The sequence below is a fragment of the Lissotriton vulgaris genome, chromosome 1_1 (genome assembly GCF_964263255.1).
Source record: "Lissotriton vulgaris chromosome 1_1, aLisVul1.2, whole genome shotgun sequence".
Classification (NCBI taxonomy): Eukaryota; Metazoa; Chordata; class Amphibia; order Caudata; family Salamandridae; genus Lissotriton; species Lissotriton vulgaris.
The window spans coordinates 1,027,059,450-1,027,079,275 of record NC_141685.1 but is presented as its reverse complement, the minus strand read 5'-3'; the positions used below and the strand labels follow the sequence as shown (position 1 = coordinate 1,027,079,275).

Below are 19,826 nucleotides of genomic sequence, written 5' to 3'. Positions count from 1 at the left end.
ACCTGGACTCCTCCTATCAGCAGTATCCATGTGTTTCCTTCCACTGATGCTGCTCGTGCTGCACCCATCATGCACTGTGCACGAGGGACGCTTTCACCTCTGATGCCTGTGCTGTAGCTCTCTGGCTGCAAGGCAAACCAGCCTCGTGCTGTCTGCAGAGGTTGGTGTTTAGCCATCACTGTTGCTACCCATTTTGCAGCTGTTGGGAAGTATTCCCCGCTCTTGCCCATGCATCCCGACCTGCCTACCAAGGCAGTTTAACTTCTGTCGAGGCCGCACCCTATCTTTATATGCAATGTTAGCTTTTAGAAAAGACAGGTAAAAAACAATGTGGTCTGAACTTGGCAGTGCTTGATCATGAGGTTGGTATGTACACATTATATTTTGATTAACATGTGCCTAGGATTTTGCCGGTAAAGACGAACAGAGGCAAAAAAAACTAAGGCCAATCAATTATAGAGGAAAGCCAAAAATACTTTCTAAGTAAAGCTCAGTGAGACAGGAGAAGGAGATTCTTTACCCTTTCATTTTTTGGCACATCTATAAGCTATATATTAATAAAAACAGAAGTCTAACTCTGCACCCCAGTTTCCACCAGCCCCAAATGGTAATGCCACATATCCGGTACATACCTATAACAAGCTCAAGTTTCTCAGCAGGATCTCCCTCCTCATACAGTTTCGGGTGGCACCGGTTCCCAATCTGGCTAATGAGCTCTGCCGGCAGAGAGGCCAAGTCTTGCCGGACCCGTATTCGATTCCTGGAGTCAGAACCGGAACTCTGCTCTGGCAAGGCCTCCACTTTCTCTGCTGTGGTTAAAGAGAACAAGAAGGGATTATTAGGGATGGGGTATGCATTATCAAGGGGACATTATTTCCATGCACCCCACTCCAATGAAACACAGAACCAGTCAGCGAATTACTTCAAAACTAGAATCCAGTCAAGAGTAATGCTCGGACTCCTGTTTGTGACCATGACGCCTGCGAAGATCGTGAATGGAATGTATTACTAGGATCAACTTGGAGCTGCTACATCTACCCATCTTTCAGGGTCATTCCCTGAATTGTTGTACTGCATGAGGAAGATGCATACTGGTACTTAGTCTTGTGGAATAATAATACTTTTCGTGTTTCAATGTTTTAACTTTCTCAAAAGATTGATTTTCCACCCTGCTATTCACCACTTCACTGGAAGGACCCCCTTTCCTCATGGAGCACCTACTCCAGTGGGCACTCAGCCTGCATGCCTCCACTGGCATAGCAGTGCCCATATTGAGGCTAAATCATCAACCATTGTACCCATTAGCTGACAGGCAATCTGCCTGCATCTGGTTTTCATCTATGTAAATATAGACATATGCAAGATCCTCCAACACCAACCCACCAGGCACCAGGTCTGCATCTCAGAGTATGCCCGATAGGAGCATCTACTTATATTTGGTGTCCTTCCATGGCTGAAGAAGTGGTGGTGCAGAAAGCAGTACTTTAGACCTCCTGACTGATCTATTGCTTAAATCACATACAGACAGAATATGTTTAGGTTTTGGATACAGATCTTTTTATTGAAGTTGGCATCAGGTTGATGTGGAGTACTGCAACTGCATGACAGAAAGGGGTATAGTTGTGCACTTGCAGTGAAGAGAACTGCGTAAGAGTCAGAGAATGGAGAGGAACTATCGCCAACGTAGAACCAAGCAGCCAGGTCTTTTGGAAAGGGGAGGGATGTAGTGTACTACACACAGTCACGCAAAAGGCAGAAGACCAGAACTCCAAAAAAAACTCTTAGTGTTGGAGGAAACTGGCATAGAAAAGATGAGCATCCCTATTGTTGGGGCTGTCATACAAGTGGGATCTACGGGTAAAATAAACAATACACGGATAACAAAACTATGGGAAAACAGTAGAGATCAGTAGAAGTTGCCTGACAGTTAAAATGGCATGCCTTGGAGTGATCTGCAGTCCCAGAGCCAACGAGTGAGTATCTGGGTGCAAAACTAGAATATGATAAAGGTAAACACATTTCTACAATGATCTTATATGAACCTTACATTTCAGACAAGGTAATGCATTGACTTATGGACCTGGATGTGTCAGTTCGACAGAAGTCGTCAAGCTGCATCATGCTTTTGATCTCCGACTAGCAGCATCCATTCTTGGAGATTCTACCCATAAGCATCTTGCCTTGGATCATCAGAGCAGGTGTTTCATGTCTTGAAAAATCATATCAGGTAAGGTGGTTGGACAAATGTTTCAGGCCTTGCATTAAGAGAAGAGTTTCATCAGATCTAAGCAGCTGATTTGGCTTGGTGCATCACATCTTGGACAATCAGACCAGATGAGTTAGGTCTGGGGGAAACTGTCCAAATGTACCAAGTATTGGAGTGTTACATTAGTGTCATTGTGTCTTGGAGGGTCAGGATATCAGATAATTTGTTTGCTATATTGGAAGGCAAGTACCAAGTTGGATTTTGATTATGAAATGAGGTGTGTCATATCAATGACAGAGAGGTTACATTAAAACAAGACAACAAAAATTAAAAACAGGCACAAGTGCCAACCAAGTAAAAGCTCCCAAACACAACCACAGTTTCTTCCAAATATTTTAATACTAGGTTAAACTACCATTTCAAAACTACTCCTGGCAGGTTTGAGAACATGGGATTGATTGTGGAATTGGGTGAAATCAGTTAATATGGTAAATAGCAACCTTTGTTTGGTCTTCATATTTCTTGTCATGTTGTTTTAAACGCCATGTTTTTATAGCTATTTGCAGGTTAGTAGATTTGCCCATATGGCTGCATTGAATACATTGAGATGTGTAGAGAGGCATCCAGTCACTGATTATCAGAGCAGATGCATACTATCTCAAAAGAAATCACTGAGACTCCTCAAGTCTTGGATTATTAAAGCAGATCCTTCAAATAGTGAATCATTTGTGGAGATTGGTCTGGTCTTTGATTATCAAAACAGTTGCGTCAGCTTTTAAGGGATTTGTTGAGATATGCCAGAACTTGAAAGATAAGTTCAATTGCTTCAAGTCTAGCGATTGAAGCAAAAGCATCAGATCTTCATTTATTGAGGTACATCACTCCTTGGAGAACTTTTTGGAGGAAAAATCTGAAATGCGTCTTGAAGGACTGGTGAAGATGCAGCATTTCTTTGACAAATTATCTTGGATGACTTGTTAAAAAGCACCAACATGTTGGTGGGTGGAACCATATCGTCCAGGGTGAGAACCCAAAAGTGTCAACTCGCAAAAGACTGGAGCACATGCACTTGGTCTCTTATTATAATTATATGTCAAAAGAGGTAATGTATTGGGCTACTGCACCAGCCGAAGCATGCAGGGGGATCGACTGACCATCAATGATGATCATGGTGATTATCTGTCCAGACAAATGTTGGCTTGCAAGTGATCAGATGCGCCATGTTTTGGGTGAAGGGGCATATGGAATTATTCTTTCTTGCTTACACCAGTAGCATCCCACATTGAAATAATCATGTTTCGGTGATTGGATGAGTTGGGTCCATGCATGAACTGACCGAGAGGATACAACATATCTCGAGTGGTAACTGCATGCAGAGTTTCTTGAATAACTGACATTTAAATGCTAAACTGAAAATACAACTTTACGATTCTGAACAAGCACTTACTATATTTTATGACAATAATCCAGAAACAGTTGTGCTTGCTGCACAACAGTGGTCCCACAAACCATCAACACCCCTCACCCAACTCCAACCATACACCAAAGCAGCATTTAATCACAAAGCCCACTATTCCACAGTGTACTCACAATGACCCTTCTTAATGGGGATAAGCTTGGTCCTCCTACAGTCCCCACTGTGTAACATGCCAGTGCCCGGCACGGTTTGCCTTACCTGCCTGGTTCACGTTCATCATACTGTACATTGTGTACATGTTACAGATCTGCCGGTACTGCTCGTCTGTACCTTCCTCTGCTATGTCTTCCTCCTCATCCTCCTCGTTGTGGTACGAGCTGGGACTGTCACTTGTGTAGGCACTGGAGGTACCAGGGCTCGTCCTATCCGATGTGCTTGGCCCACTGCCAGCTGCTGGGGCAGCCACAGATGCCGCTGCTGCCACCGTCTGCCGATTTCCACTGGCCGGCTCCTGGGAAAAGCGGGGCATTTTCCGGTTTCCATTGCCCTCCTTCTGTCCACTGTCCCACAGCCGCTTTGCCACAGGTGTGCACTGGACAGAGTCTGAAGTCTCCTGCTGCTCAGTCTTGACACGGGACACTAAGGGTAAGGGGGTAGTGCTAGAGGTCCGTGTGGAAGTCTGAGCTACAGGACTCTGTGGCTCTGAACAGGGAGTTTCCTCTCCGTGCAATCCCTGGGAGTCACAGCTAGGGGAACTGACCTTCAGGAAGAACTCTGTGCCCTTCTCCATGATCTCCTGGATCTGAAGGAAGCCAGCTGTGTACATCAGCAGGAACTGGTCCCCAACATTCATGCTGAGGCGGCCGGTGTAACAGAAGGTCAAAATCTGCTGGAAGGACTGAGGCTGCACTGCGGCTGGTAGCTCCACCACCGCGCTCTTACTGCTGTTGAAAATGTCCCGGAAGTAGGAACTGCTGGCTGCCAACACAGCTCGGTGGGCCTTGAAGGCATGGCCCTTCACCACCACAGACACATCACAGTATAGACCCTGCAGACGCTGCTCATTCAGACACTCAAGGATGCTGTTACCGAAGTTGGGTATTTCCATCTGAAGTGTCTGAGCCATGGTGGCCTCACGAGAGACAGCCTCGGAGCTGGAGAGGGAAGGGGTAAGGGAAAAGGGAAAAGAAAGAGAATAATAATTAGACATGCCCTTACCACATAAGAAGAAACTTACACCAACCCCATGTCTCCTTAGAACCCAATGGCTGCTTCAGGGGAAAAAAACCTCAATATTTGTTCTCAAACCTTCTGATCTATTAGACAGAAGCTGAGCCAAGAGAAGAAAATACTTTCAAGATCTCTTGGAAGAAGATTGCCAAAATATGCAGCTAGAACTCAAACGTACAAAAATCACTGTTTTGTTTCCCACTGATCACAGAACAGAGTAGCTTGGAGGAATGTTTACTTAAGAGAATGTCAAGACAAGTGTGTTTTTTCATGCTGGTAATTGCAGAAGATGGGCACCGGTACTCGTTTCTGAGACTGGAGCTTATTTCCATCATCAGACTTTGATCCTGTGCAACAGAATGGGAAGAAAAGAAGAGAATAAAAGGAAAACAGTGACAAGCTGAGAAATCAGAGATGAGAAAGAACACGCAAGAGATAAAAGGGATTGCAAGTGTATGATGGTGAAATAAAGAGGCTTGATGTTGAATCAAAACCAGGCAAACTTGATAATCTGCGACCAGAGAATTTAGCAGCGGACTCCTAAGAAACCTTTTGGCCCCTGTCGCTTATAGGCATTTATTTATTTGATCAAATTAAGCACTGGGTGAAGCAAGGCGAAATACATTTCTCAAGGAGTCAGAGTAGCCACCCACAATATCATACCAGACTACCACATCTGGAAAGGCTATGCCAATTGTGAGTTGTGGTGGGCATTGGGGAATCAGAGGACAAATGGCAGAAAATATTTGAGAAGTGGAAGCTGAGAGCTGAACCTAGAAGAATCTGTAAATAGGTTAACAGCCATGTAATGACTCTAGGAACAGTAGTGTAGGTGGCATCAATCACACCTACCTCGTTTGCAGAAAATGTTTCTAGTGGTTAACAGCTCAGCATAGTTTTTAACAGTACCAAAAGAAACAGAATGTACTCATTCTGTAATACTATCTATCTACTACAGGGCGATGTTCATGACCCATACTACATGTTACATTGTCAAGCAGCAACAACATGCATTAGCACAAATGATATATTTCACCTCTTTAATAAGTAAGGTCTGCACAATCCACATGATATGTATTGTGAGCGGTGCCTCTATCCACAAAGCAAATTACTTGCATAATGACTGTTATATGTCCCAGTGGCACTGTACTGTTGCAGGGATCATGTTTGGAACAGAACTGTACTTGGGACCATAGAACATCAGTATGTAGACACGGAACCACCATACCACCTCAGGATCCATTAGACAGAGCCTGGCTAGTTATAGTGCCACACTTGCCCTCCTAACCTCACCAGAGAAACAAGTGAATTGGCACCCAATAACACAACTCTCAACCCTCTCAGGAATTGCGGTAATAAGACACACCCCTTTGCTCTCTCACTCGTATTTGCCCACAATAAGATAACCAGGAGATGCAAAGGAAGTTTAGAATATTTATTGAAACTATTATGCTCTGAAATGCAGTATTTGTGCCACAATTAGAGAACAAATGCATACTAAAAATATTGGTAGCATGGTTAATAACCGTATACCATTAAAAGCCTTTCATAATATCGGACAGAGTAACCTACTAAAGTCTCCTTCCCTGCTAATGAAGATAAATGGTTATATATTAAAGATCTCAGGTATTTTTGATGGACCCCTTAGCATACCAGAGGGACGCTCTACATCTCAGCAGACGCAGTAATCTTGCCTCTGAAGTCTCATTCCATGTGTGTGTTTTTGGCTGCTGTGCTCATGTATATGACAAGACATGTGTGCACATAAATAACAGCTGCATTTCTGTATTATGTCTAGGTACCCTGGCCAGAAAGAACAACAAGGGACATTGTTGTTTGACCTTGTCTATGACGTTCAGACCAAATCCCAGGAAAAGATCAGAACACGAAGACATATGCAGGTTCCGTGTAAAAGTACAATATGGAACAAAAGACAGCCTGTTTATATAGTAAAGTGTGCAAAAGAAAATGAGGCCTATAACGAGCACCATTAGGCTAACATAGGGAAAAATACAATGGGCCATGCATGAAACTCACAACACTGTTAGTGCACATGTAAGCAGACTAGTGGATAAGATACTTCTAACTGCATTCTTTTTTATTAAATATTTTTATTCGAATTTTGCATTGTAAAGCATAACTTTACAGTGGAATCTGTAAGCAAGTTTTCACTGAAATAGATTGTATTAGGTGACAAGTCTGTGGTTGGCCCTACTTTCCTTGTAGCCCTGGTTACACGTTTCCACAATAATTTGACTGGGCAGCAACGCTGTGTAATTTTATACACTGTACTAACCTCTCTCATAACTTCATGCGACGTTAGATTCTTTAAACAATTTTTATTGTTAAGATAAGCAAACATTGGACATTGTTTCAGGGTTTACATCGTACACAACAATCGCTCACAGTTAGAAAAGGACATTTAGTTGACTCATCATTAGACCCCAACAAAGCATCATCAGTACAACCACAGTGCCTGTTAATCTGAAACCCTCCCTTCCCGGACCTTCCCCTCCTCCCTCCCCTTCATTCCGAATCAGTTCCACTTTCCATCTGAGGTGGCTCGCAAATATATCCCCTGTATTCGTTTCAGGCTCCCCAGATTTTTCCCCATTTACTCGGACATTTCAGATTTAAATAAACCGCCTTTCCGGCAACCATCGCCGAGTCCATATCCGTGCTCCAGTCCCTGAGCACCGGTACCACGGGGGACCCCCAGGCCTTGGCCACGTTTCGCTTAGCATACACAATACCTAGCGTTGTCCAGTCCTGCATCGAGTTACTTAAGTCATTAGGCTCCCAAATCTTCAGTAGACAATGACGTGGCTCTGGGAGCAGCGAAACCCTAACGACTTGAGATATTGTTCTCATAACCTTGGACCAGTAGTCAGCAATCAATGGACAATCCCAGATAGTATGATAGAACATCCCCGCCTCCCCGCAGCCTCTCAAGCAGTACTGGTGCGTGGATCTCCCAATCTTGTGTAGTGTAACTCTCGTGAAATAGACTCTATGCAGGACTTTCAATTGCATCAATCTAAGCCTAGATGACACCGCCACCTCCCGGGGTGACGAAAGCGCAGTCTGCCAGTGTGATTCCTCAAATTCACCTAGTTCCGCAGCCCAAGCAGTTTTAAGTCTGTCCATGGGGTCAGGCATGTTGTTAATCAACTTACGGTAGACCAGTGAGGTCGCCTTGTTGAGCATGTGTTCCGTAAGTAGTCTGTCCTCCAGGGGAGTGGATTCCGGTAGCTTTCCTTCGGCCGGAAGCACCGACCTAAGGGCATGACTGATTTGCAGATAAAAACGTTCCGTTTCTGCCAAGGAAAATTGGGCTGCTAGTTGGTCAAATGTGAGGATTTTACCTCGCCCGTAGAGGTCTCCAATTGTCGAGATGCCAATATGGTCCCAGGCCTCAAATCCCTTACTCTTACAGAGACGGGCGAGGAGGCGTGACACCCAGAGTGGTGTCATCTGTGTAATTGCGTCTTTACATTTGAGGCGGGCCGACGCCATGTGCCAGAGTTTCACCGTGTGGGCCGTAGGGCCCAGCAGTGACGCCACGCCTCGAGGATCGTAAAGTGCAGCCAGCACTCCTCCATCCCCCAGGTCGTATCTATCCGCCTTGAATTTATTTATTTATTTAATTTCTTGTATAGCGCAAGAATCGACCCTATACGGGGTATCTCCGCGCTTTTGCTCGCAATGAGGTATGGCAGGTGTTACCAGAGGGTGGAGTCGTTGACTGATGGCTAGTTATTTATTCTTCCAGGAACAAGCAAGTTTTTAGTTTTTTCCTGAAGGAGGAATGGTTGGAGGTTTGTCTGATGCAGGGGGGTAGGTTGTTCCATAGATTGGGTCCTATCAGAGAGAAGGCTCTGCCACCTTGTCTGGTTTTTTTTACCAGTGGAGTTTTTATTAGTAATTGATTGCTAGAACGTAATGCTCTGTCAGGTTTGTAGAGGGGTAGCTTTTGGGTCAGATAAGTGGGGGCTTTTCCGAACAGGCATTTATGAACAATGCAGCCGATTTTAAATTTGATGCGTTGTCGTATTGGCAACCAATGGAGTTCTCGGAGCAGAGGTTTGGAGGGGGTTCTGGGGGGGGCGTTCAAAACCAGTCTTGCCGCTGTGTTCTGGACTACCTGGAGGCGGTTTATAGCATCCTCGTTGGCTTGTATCAGGAGCCCGTTGCAGTAATCAATTTTACTTATCACCATGGTCTGCACAAGGGTCTTTCTGTGGATATCAGATAAATATGGAAAGACTCGTCTTAGCAGACCAATTGTGTGAAAGCATGCCCCTGCAACTGCACTGGCGTGTTCCTTCAAAGTTAGATTTTGATCTAACTTCACCCCCAGGTTCTTTACTGTGAGTTTTGGGGTGGGTACTGGGCCCAGATCTAGAGGCCACCAGTCGGGGGACCATAGTATGGACGCTTTGCCAAATAGCATTAGTTCCGTCTTTCCGACGTTGCACTGGAGACGGTTGACAGCCATCCAGTTGGAGATGGCCCTCATGCCTTCCGCGAAATTGTCCCTGACATTGGAGTTTAGGGAGTGGAAAGGATAGAGGAGTTGGGTGTCGTCAGCGTAGGACACCGGGGTGAATCCATATTTTCTCACAATCTCGGCAAGGGGGGCCACGTACACATTAAACAATGTGGGGCTTAGGCATGAGCCCTGTGGCACCCCCTTCGTGAGTGTTCTTGAGGGGGAACGATACGGTCCCAGACTGACGGATTGTGAGCGCCCGGACAGAAAGCTCTCAAGCCAGGAGAGGGCTTGTCCTCCTATGCCTACTCCCTTGCGGGATCCGTCTGCGGTGCATGGAGCCAGTGATTTATAATCTTCATTTGTGATGCCCAATAATACAACTGAACATCTGGGAGCGCGAAGCCTCCATTAAACCATCCTCTTACTAACTTCTGTTGGGAAATGCGTGGCGGTTTGTCTCCCCATAATAGACCAGAAACCAACGCATTTATGGACTGGAAGTACCTGGGAGGCACTAGAAATGGAGTGTTCTCCAGTATGTAAAGCAGTCGCGGTAACGTCATCATTTTAAATAACGCAGCCTTCCCTAGCAAAGTTAAAGGTAGAGTGTGCCAGTGCCGCACATCCGCGCGAAACCGTTCGAGTGGTGGCTGCAGGTTGTGTTGGTGAAATACCTCCGGAATCAGCGTCACCCACACCCCCAGATATTTAAAGGGTCTGTCAGTGACTGTCAGAGGGCAGCCGTTTAGGAGATTCGGCAGGGGTCCGTTAAGGATAAACAACACTGACTTGGACCAATTGATGGTATACCCCGAGGCTCGCCCGAAAATCTTACAGATGTCCAGAAGAACCATAAGAGAACGCCTGGGGTGAGTCAGATAGAGGAGAATATAGTCGGCATACAACGATATACGATCCTCCCAGGATTCAGTCCAATTGAGACCTTTTTTCATGGGGTCCCACCGTATCCATGCCGCCAATGGCTCCAGAGCCAGCGCGAAAAGCAGAGGTTATGTTATGTTATGTTACGAGCGTTTATTACGCGCACAGCTGCTCCAGCAAAGGAGCGTCCCGGCGCCTGACAAGGAAGCCACATGTTATGTTATGTTATTGTTATTTGTTGTACGCACAGCTACTCCAGCTAAGGAGCGTCCTGGCGCATTGACAAGGTAGAACATAACAGGAACTAAACATGAGGGGGCTAACTAAAACAGAAAGGTTTTTATGGCTTTCCGGAAAGCCGTGAGGTCCTCCAGCAGGCGAATTTCAACCGGGAGAGAGTTCCAAGTTGTTGCAGCTTTGACGCTGAAGGAACGTCCCCCCACATGGCAAAGCCTGTATCTAGGAACCACAGCAAAGGCCTGGCCTTGGGAACGGAGGGTGCGCGTAGGGACATAGAAATAAAGAAAGCTGGACATAATTTCAGGGCCTATACCTCTCAAAATCTTAAAGGTCAAACAAAGGACCTTGAAGAGGATACGCTTCCTCACTGGAAGCCAGTGCAAGGAGCGAAGGACACTTGACACCGAGCAAAATCTGGGCAGGCCGACAATCGCTCTGGCCGCAGCATTTTGCACCCGTTGCAAGCGGGTAAGCTCAGCCTGATTGCCCCGACCAGGAGAGAGCTAGCGTAATCCAGGCGAGAAATGACAGTGGCCTGGATTACCAGCTGCCTGGTTGGGGCGTCAAAGTATTTGAGGACAGGTCGTAAGCCTCTCAGCAGGCCAAAACAACAGGCAGCTGTTTTTTTGGTGTGTCCTACGAAGGTAAGACCAGCATCCAGCCAGACTCCCAGGTTTTTCAGCTCCGACACCGGAGTCGGAGTTGGTCCCAACTCTGGCGGCCACCATTGGTCACCCCTTAGTTCCACTCCCCTTCCGACAATCATAACCTCTGTCTTAGTGGCATTGAGCTGGAGACAGTTCCTCCCCGTCAACCAGCTGGCCACCGCCTTCAGTCCATTCTGAAACCTGGGGGCATCTTGTTCCGCATCCCCGCTGAGAGTAACCGCTAGCTGTGTGTCGTCGGCATATGAGACCAAGGTTAGGCCCCACTGCCTGGCGACCTCAGCCAGCGGTCTCACGTACAGATTGAACAACTTAAAAGAGTAGGCAGGTAAAAGGGAAAAGACTAAGGGAACAGGAAAGTCTTAACCGCCCTGCGAAATGAGAGCAGATCAGCAAGGGTCCGTATTTCGAATGGTAGAGCATTCCACAGGGCAGCAGCACGTACACGAAAAGAGCGTCCCCCAGCCCGGCTACGTTTAAACCGTGGAACTGCTGCTAGTTCGAGGTCTGATGAACGTAGAGAGCAACCTGGAATGTAGGGAGACAGAAGGTTCTGAAGAATCTGGGCAGGGGAACCTTTAAGGATCTTGTAGGACATACAAAGCACTTTGAACTGGATCCTCTGCCTGATTGGTAACCAGTGAAGAGAGCGCAAGGTGTTTGAGACGGAATAGAACCTGGGTAAGCCTACGACTGCTCTGGCGGCTGCATTTTGCACACGTTGGAGACGGGTGAGTTCGGCCTGATTTATCCCTATCAAGAGGGAGCTGGCATAATCAAGCCGAGACATCACCGTTGCCTGTACCACGAGCTGTCTGGTCGAGGCGTCGAAGAATTTAAGTACAGGTCTCAGGTTGCGCAGGATGCCAAAGCAGCAGGCCGCAATGCGTTTGGTGTGGCAGACAAAGCTACGGGTGGGGTCCAACCACACCCCTAAGTTTTTTATCTCAGAGACCGGAGTAGGGGTGGGACCCAGCTCTGAGGGCCACCATGCGTCGCCCCAAAGTTCCGCTTGTTTGCCAAAGACCATAATTTCTGTCTTTTTAGCGTTAAGTTGGAGACAGTTGGACGTCATCCAACTGGCAACCGCCCGTAGTCCATCCCGGAATCTTGGGGCCTCCACCCCGGAATCCCCGCTGATCGTGACCGCTAGCTGAGTGTCGTCAGTGTATGACACCATGGTCATACCCCACTGCTTTACGACCTCAGCCAGCGGCCTCACGTAAAGATTGAACAACGTGGGACTCAGCGAGGATCCCTGCGGGACCCCAAGAGTCAGGGGATGTGATTTGGACCTATGGGGCGGAACAGCCACGCAGAAAGAACGGTCAGCCAGGAACGAGCAGAACCACTGAAGAGCGGAGCCAACCACGCCCGCTTCCTCCAGGCGCTGCAGAAGAATCCTGTGCGAGACTGTGTCAAAGGCGGCGCTCAGGTCTAATAAAACAAGCGCCGCCGTTTGACCCGCATCAAGCACCGCGTGAAGATGCTCCACCATAAATAGGAGGGCTGTCTCCGTGCTGTGGCCGGCTCGGAATCCATTCTGCGTATCATCCAGGATGTTAGTGCGCGAGAGATGGTCTGTGAGGGCGATGTTAAGGTGATGGGGCACCCCTGACTAGTACCGCGGCTAAGCTTGAAATCTCTAGAAATATGGTCGTTAGCCACCACATGCGCCAGCGGATTAGTATACAGGAGTTCGACCCAGGCACAGAACTTTGGCCCAAAACCTAGATGTCGCAGTACCGCGAATAGATACGGCCATTCGACCATGTCGAAGCCCATTCGCGCATCTAAGGACAAGATCACAGCCGGTTCCGATAAAACTGGTATCTGCGACATCACCGCGTGCACACGCCTCAAATTCAGAGCACTGCTCCTATTTGGCATACATCCGGATTGGTCCGGATGCACCAGGGTCTCTAAACGTGGTGTTAGGCGCACAGCAATCATCTTAGCCAGTTTCTTCGCCTCCGCATTCAGTAGCGAAATAGGGCGATATGATGTACATTCGTCCGGGGGTTTACCAGGTTTTGGTATAGCTATAATGGTAGCCATGCGTTGGTCCCTAGGCAGCTCACCTTTAGCCAAACTATCGTCAAACATTCGCAGTAAATGTGGGGCCACTTGATCTGACACGTTCTTGTAAAATTCTACTGGGACCCCATTAGGCCCCACCGCCTTGCCTGACTGTAAGGAGTGGATAGCACTGATAACCTCTTCTGCCGTGAAGTCAGGCTCTAAAAGTTTGGCGTCAGCCCCCGAAATAGAGGGCATCCGGATATCTTTGATATACGTCTGCGCCTCCACAGAGGTCATGTTGGAGGAGGAAGTGTAAACTGCTTCGTAGTGGTCAGCTAACGTATCTATTATGTCCGTGGGGGAAGTGTGCATCGTGCCATTGGTGGAGCGAAGTTGCGCTATCGTCCTTTGGACCTTATCTTTCTTATCTAGCCATGCCAGAAGCTTTCCTGCCTTATCCCCAATCTCATATATAGTATGTTGGGTGCGCAGAATCCGTTGACAAACCTGCGTTTGCTGATACTCAGCTAACTCTGTCTGTTTTAGGTGCAACTGACGCTTAACCTCCTCATTGGGGTCTCAATCATGTTCGTTCTGTAAAGATTCTTGGTCAAGTTCTAGAGTTGTTAAGTCCTCCTGCACTATCCGCCTATGACCTGCTATGGAAGCTATCGCTTGGCCCCGTAGTACCATTTTGAATCCCTCCCATAGGATCCCAGGAGAATCCACTGAGGCGACATTCTCTTGAAAGTAGCACTTAGTAGCCAGGACTAGGTCTTTTCTAATTTTGGGAACCTGCAAATAATGAGGTGCAATCGGGAAGAAACGTCTCCGGGCCTTTGCATGTGAGGAGTATACCATAGAGATTGGGGAGTGGTCTGAAATGCCTCTCGGCCTATCTTTACCTCTTATATATTGGGCAAACTATCCGCAGAGAGTAAAAAATGATCAATACGTGATAGACTATTGTGTACCCCCGAGTAGAAGGTATATCCTCGATCCCCAGGGTGTTTATACCTCCATCCGTCCGTAAGACCCATAGCCTCTATATATATCCCATCAGCCGAGCTTTATGTCTCCCTGTCGTCCTGCTGGGGTGGCGGTCAAGAGCCTCATCAAGAACCGCGTTAAAATCTCCGCCCAGTATGAGCTTGCCCTCGGGTAATGTGAGCAGAAATGCACTAAGTGCGGGGAGGGCGACTGAGTGTAAGGCAGGTGGAATGTAGACTGACACCACATTAAAGCTCCGACCTTCCCATAGGCAAGAGATAGCTGCAAATCGTCCTAGTGTATCCTTCCACACGTAGGATACCCACCCCCCTAGAGCCAGAGGAAAACTTAGAATGTATCACCATCATGTATCCCCACCGATCCAATGCCTTACATGTCACACCCACCAAATGCATCTCCTGAAGCAGTACCAGCGACGGGGCTGCCCTACGTACATATTGCAACACTAAGCCCCTCTTGATTTTGTCCCCCACACCTCGTACATTCCAAGAGATCAAAGTCAGGGCGGGCACCGGAGCCCTAGCCGAGGCATTATCACAGGTTATCACGTCATCCAAGACCCTTTCCGCCATCATAATTAAAGCATCCTCGAGAAATCAACAGTGCATCCATCATGTGAACATCTGTGTCCCTGAAGTATAGTCCAAAACAAACACATAACTGCGCATACCCATCCCCTCCCCTCATCCACCATTGCATTCTGAAATTGTACACAGTTTCCGTAAACAGTATCAACAATGCCATTAAGCCTCCCAACCCCTAAATCTTCCCCTCTGGTCCCTCCAAATCCTTCCTTCGATCTATCTCCATTCCCCCTTTCTGGTGGCGACGTTAGATTCTTGAAGTCCAACTACTTTGTCCAGGCTATGCCGAGAGGGATGGAGTTTAGCATCAGCAGAGTAAGGTTTATAGCAGTACTTGCCCATCCCCGAAGGAGAAGTAAACTTTGGACCATTCACTACAAAATCTGTGCAGCACCCATCTCCTACTTCCTGCCAAGTGCGTGTATTGGGTACTTTATGTGTGTTTCTTGTACAACTACTGCCGATCAGGTTGTTTCTGTTCTTCCTTTACGGCATGACAACCTACGCACTCTTGCCACTGCATTCTTCCTCCAAGACCATGTTGCTGACTACTGGGTTGGAAGAATATTGTCTGCCAACCACAGTCTGCCTTCCCCATATGTGTTACGTTGAGCAGTGCCTTGCTTACCTGAGTCTAGTTACTGTCAGAGCTAATCAGCTCATCTTGATTAATTGCTTTCAGCCTCTTCTTGGTCTTTCCAGAAACAACGTAAATTACCCAGAAAAAGTACTCTGTTCTGAGTGGATGAGTTTTGAACAAGGCTCGCTTTTTGGTTGCACATGGCTTCCCACCACTGCAATCAAATGAGGATAAACACTGGTTACTGATGGTAAACTTCAAAACGAGACTATTTATCAGTCCGGAGAACCATTTACCAGAGACAGGACTCTGCTGGTTGTCATTTCCCTCTTTAAAAAAAGGGACCAGGCCTAGGAACATGGGAAGACCTGCTGCTGAGACAAGTCTTTAAAGATTTGCAAGCTACAGTACGAGATGTGTGAGGAGATGCAGGTGTTCGGTCTGGAGGACAAAAGAAAAGGCCTAACTCCCTGTAGTCTTTTGACAAATTAAGCCAGCCAGGACTTCAAGGTTCTTGAAAGTCAACAACACAGAATAAACTGAAGAGCATATGTCGAGGTCGAGGACTTGAAGGGAAGTGCTCCTGGCCTTAAAGGGTGACATTGGAAGAAGAGGACGTGGCATCTACTGAGCAGGTCAGGAATAATGCAGGGTCTTCAGATGGACACAAGTGGCTTTCACCTTCAATTTCAGGCCTTGCGACAGTGTTCTTTGACTGCACATGGTCACCCTTTAAATCATGAATCTTTTTTTAATATTGTATCTAGCCAGTTTCAGATATATTGTCCACGTACCGTTGCCTAGAGTGCTACAGTGGGCGAAAAACAATGTGTTGGAACTCTACCCCAAGCAATTTCCAGTAGTTAAGACTATTAACAAGCATTCCTTCCATCAACCTTTATGTGGTCGATGTCATGCCCCAAGTGCCCACCGGTATGCCCAGAGATGGGTCCCTTGCTCACAATGCCATAGGATCCAAGCTGTATGTGACTGGCAAGTCCTTTCTGGAGGGGGTTCATTTGGCAGTTCGGGACAGGCTGTAGAAGCAAGATCAGTACTGATTTACATAAGGCGGTCTAGAGTGGTACAATGGGTTAAAACGACGGGTTGCACTGCTACCCAGAGCAGTTGCCAGTGGTTAGACTATTTGCAAGAATTCTCCCCATCGCCTTTGTGTGATTAAAGTTGTGCCTGGTCCTACACTACAGATCCCAGTTCTTCCGTTCTAACAGGTGAACCATTAGGTCCAGGTGGTGCCCTCACTCCCTTGGGGTGACAACTGAAAATCTTAACGACCACTGATTTCAGTCCTACACCCACTCCTGCACCAGCAGTCTTCCTGTGTTTGACAGTATACTTTTGAAACAGTGTAGACGAAAACCGTACCACTCAGCACACTAAACAACCACCACTGACCCTTATGGGCCCACCATCCTTACACAGAGAATCGCAAAGAAATTAGGAAAGGGGACGGGCGGGGTTGTATCATGGCCAGCATAATACACTGCAGCAAGACTGACAAGTCTCCCATTTTGACTGGCTAAACAGGTCTTACTACACCCGAATGTTCACAAATATAGCAGAGGTCTCCTTGGATTAGCTCCGAGCATAACGCCCAAGGCTAGTCACATTGCAGGGCTCTCAGTTGTACCTCAGCCGTTGGAGATGCTAGGGTCTTCTGGCTTCTGTATTGGCCATGATTTTAGCTACCCAGCTTTCCTACATTCAAATGGAAGTAATCTCCATAAGAAACTATGGGCCAGATGTATCAAAAGGTTTTGCCCATTCTGTGTCTATGGGAAAATGTGTTCATGCTTATGGCCTCAAGCTCTGTCTGGACAACGCTAAAGTGTAACTCCTTGTGTCATCGAGTGTCTCAGTTCCAAACACTTTACGACGACCAACATCGAACCCTTAAAGGGCGCCCTCCCCACCTTTAGGTAGGCAAGTCCCCAAAGGGAGGAAAGCATTTGCTTCTCCAAGGTTGTGTCAGTGGGATACCAGTGGTAAACGACGATCCCTATCAGGTTTACTGCCCAGAAGCAGCAACTGCTCCCCATGATGCACAGAAAAGGCCACAAAAGCAACGCCAGCTGTGTCAATATTAGCACCTACAGCACTTTCGGCAATTCAGTTATTGGCAGTCACACTCGGCTCCGCCAACGCAGACCCCTGCTGCGCCCCCTGCTGTTCAAGCAGAGGTCTCGCAGCTCCTGCTATGGGTCTGCATTCTGGCGTGCAGCCGTCGTTTCTCGGCCAGCGTACTGGTAACGCCAAAGCGCTCTCCCAATGCACCTCCATGTGGGTCTGGTGACCGCTGACGCAAGAGTTCAATTGTTATTAGGACTGAGAGGGACAGCGCCTGCCCCTTGAAGGGAGTATAGACGAACTTCCACCTATGGAAAATGTACGCAGACCCTCTCTATTCTCGCATTTGCAAGGATTGAAAAACTGATAAAATAACATAAAAAAGGCATTCCAGGCTTTTTGACCTACACATTTTCTCTAATTTGGGAGTGGGGGTCTGCCTCCGAGACAGGCGGAGAAGCTTAAAACCCTGATATTTGTGGGGTATTGGTGCAGTGGTGTACTAGCGAGCAGTGGGGGAGGCGCGCTCCTCGCAGAGTCAGCAGACAGACACAAAAGCAGGCAGCTGCAGTGTGTCTGGGCAGGGCTGTGCCACAGACCGAGTAAACAGTGGCAGCAGAATTAAGTATTCCGAAAGGCAGCTCGGGAGGTAACCAAGGAACTACTGACACACGAGACAGGGAGGGAGACACTGCAGTGCGGGTCAGGGGCGGGGGGAGGCGCCAGGCCTCCAGAGCGAGGGGTTAACGGGGGTGAAGGAGGACAGACGCCCCCGCCAGCACCCATCAGACACTGCACCTCTCGGCTGCACCAGCCAGACTGCCTTTGTTTTGCAGTTATGCTAATGAGCCGCCTGCTTCAAACACTCAGACTGCGGGAGGCTCCAGCCCCAGATTTCACTCACAGGCTGTGGACCAGGAGCACCAGTCGGCGGCATGGCGCAGAGTGGGCATAGGAGCAGCACCGACAGGGGGCAAACATCAAGGCGCCCGACAAGGGCTTCTCAAAAAACCCGAAGTGGAAACTTGGGCACAGGGATCATTCACCTAACCTGCAACACACCTATTTTTTTCCAGTGGTGGCGCATACACACAGTACTGCCACTACACTTCCATCCGAACTATCAACACACCCGTTCTTTCAGTATGGTAACCAAACCTGTACCCTAAAATGCATGCGAGCTCTATCCTGAAGCACACCTGTTATTCCAGTACCGTAACGAGCACGAATATGACAGTGCACACTCAGCCTGACTACCAGCAAACCTGCTTCTCCAGCACTGCGGCCACCATAGATAGCCCTGTCAAAGCACCTCAATACCCCCGTGGTTATTTAAGCAGTGACCAACACCGCATTGCCAGGTCACCGAAACCTCTATACTCGGGAGGAGACTGGACAATCCACTGCAAGAATCAACGAAATTGAGGGCCTGACACAAGCACACAAAGCCTACCAGCTCATATAGCATTGAATACATTTCTACAGACCCTTGAATCGTGGCACACCGGTTCCCCCATCTTAGGGTGACCCAGATTTCTGAGGGTTGAAAAAAAAGGGTAGCATCTCACTTCCAAATGTACGCGTACACAGGACCAATACATATCTCGAATGCTTAAGCATACATAGCTCAAATTCCAGTGCACACTTCCCCCCATAAACACTGCACAGATACAAACTATTCTTACAAATACCATGAAACTACATACACACTTTCCACGGGTATTATTCTGTGAACCCCCAACAAATCATATATACATGTTAGCCTACACCTGCAAAACACCTGTTCAAAACTTAAGACAATGCAAAATATGCTAATTACCTAATCTGATAAAGAGGCTTTTTTGACAGGCTGTAATTTATCCCTTCAACCCATCTGCAACCCATTTCCAATAAATGAGTTTTACCTACTCGTCCAATTGTTTTGCCAAACTAAATGAACATCGGTCTGTAGCCCGATGTGCATTGAGGCAAAGTTATGAAAGTGAGTTTCCACACGTGTGCTCAAACCTTCTTTCACAGAGGACTCTGAAAGGGCTATAATAAGCAGCACTGCTATAGCCTTTAACTCCTGCTCGAGAAACCTACTGGATTTGACAATGCTTGTTTTTACCATTCCGAGATGGCACATTGCTATCTAGATAAATTAAGAATAAAATTAAGAATAAGTTTATTTTTTAAGAAGTCCCTGACATATGTGTACACACATACATTGAGGCCATCTTGGATTATTTTTTTTTCTCAAAGCAATGCCACCATGCGCATGTGGTGTGGCAGCCACCTTTGACTGTTTTTTTATTATGCTTTTAAAAAATGAATTCCAAGATGGTACATGGTCCCGTAAAAAAAATATATACAAATAATGCACATGGAGGGAAAGTAAGCTGCAGGGCCCAGGGGTGTGGAATT

The 19,826-nt window shown here is 47.3% G+C and overlaps 1 protein-coding gene across 1 annotated transcript in view; it reads right to left on the bottom strand.

Annotated features, from left to right (window-relative positions):
- The window catches only part of NACC1 (nucleus accumbens associated 1), a 59,381-nt gene that overhangs the window by 28,667 nt on the left and 10,888 nt on the right, over positions 1-19,826 (bottom strand). The window contains exons 2-3 of the mRNA XM_086961894.1: positions 3,882-4,777; positions 633-809 (exon numbers count right to left, since the gene is read on the bottom strand). Of these exons, the coding sequence (XP_086818020.1) occupies positions 633-809; positions 3,882-4,749 (1,045 nt within the window). The 5' untranslated portion in view covers positions 4,750-4,777. The remainder of the gene's footprint in view (positions 1-632; positions 810-3,881; positions 4,778-19,826) is intronic.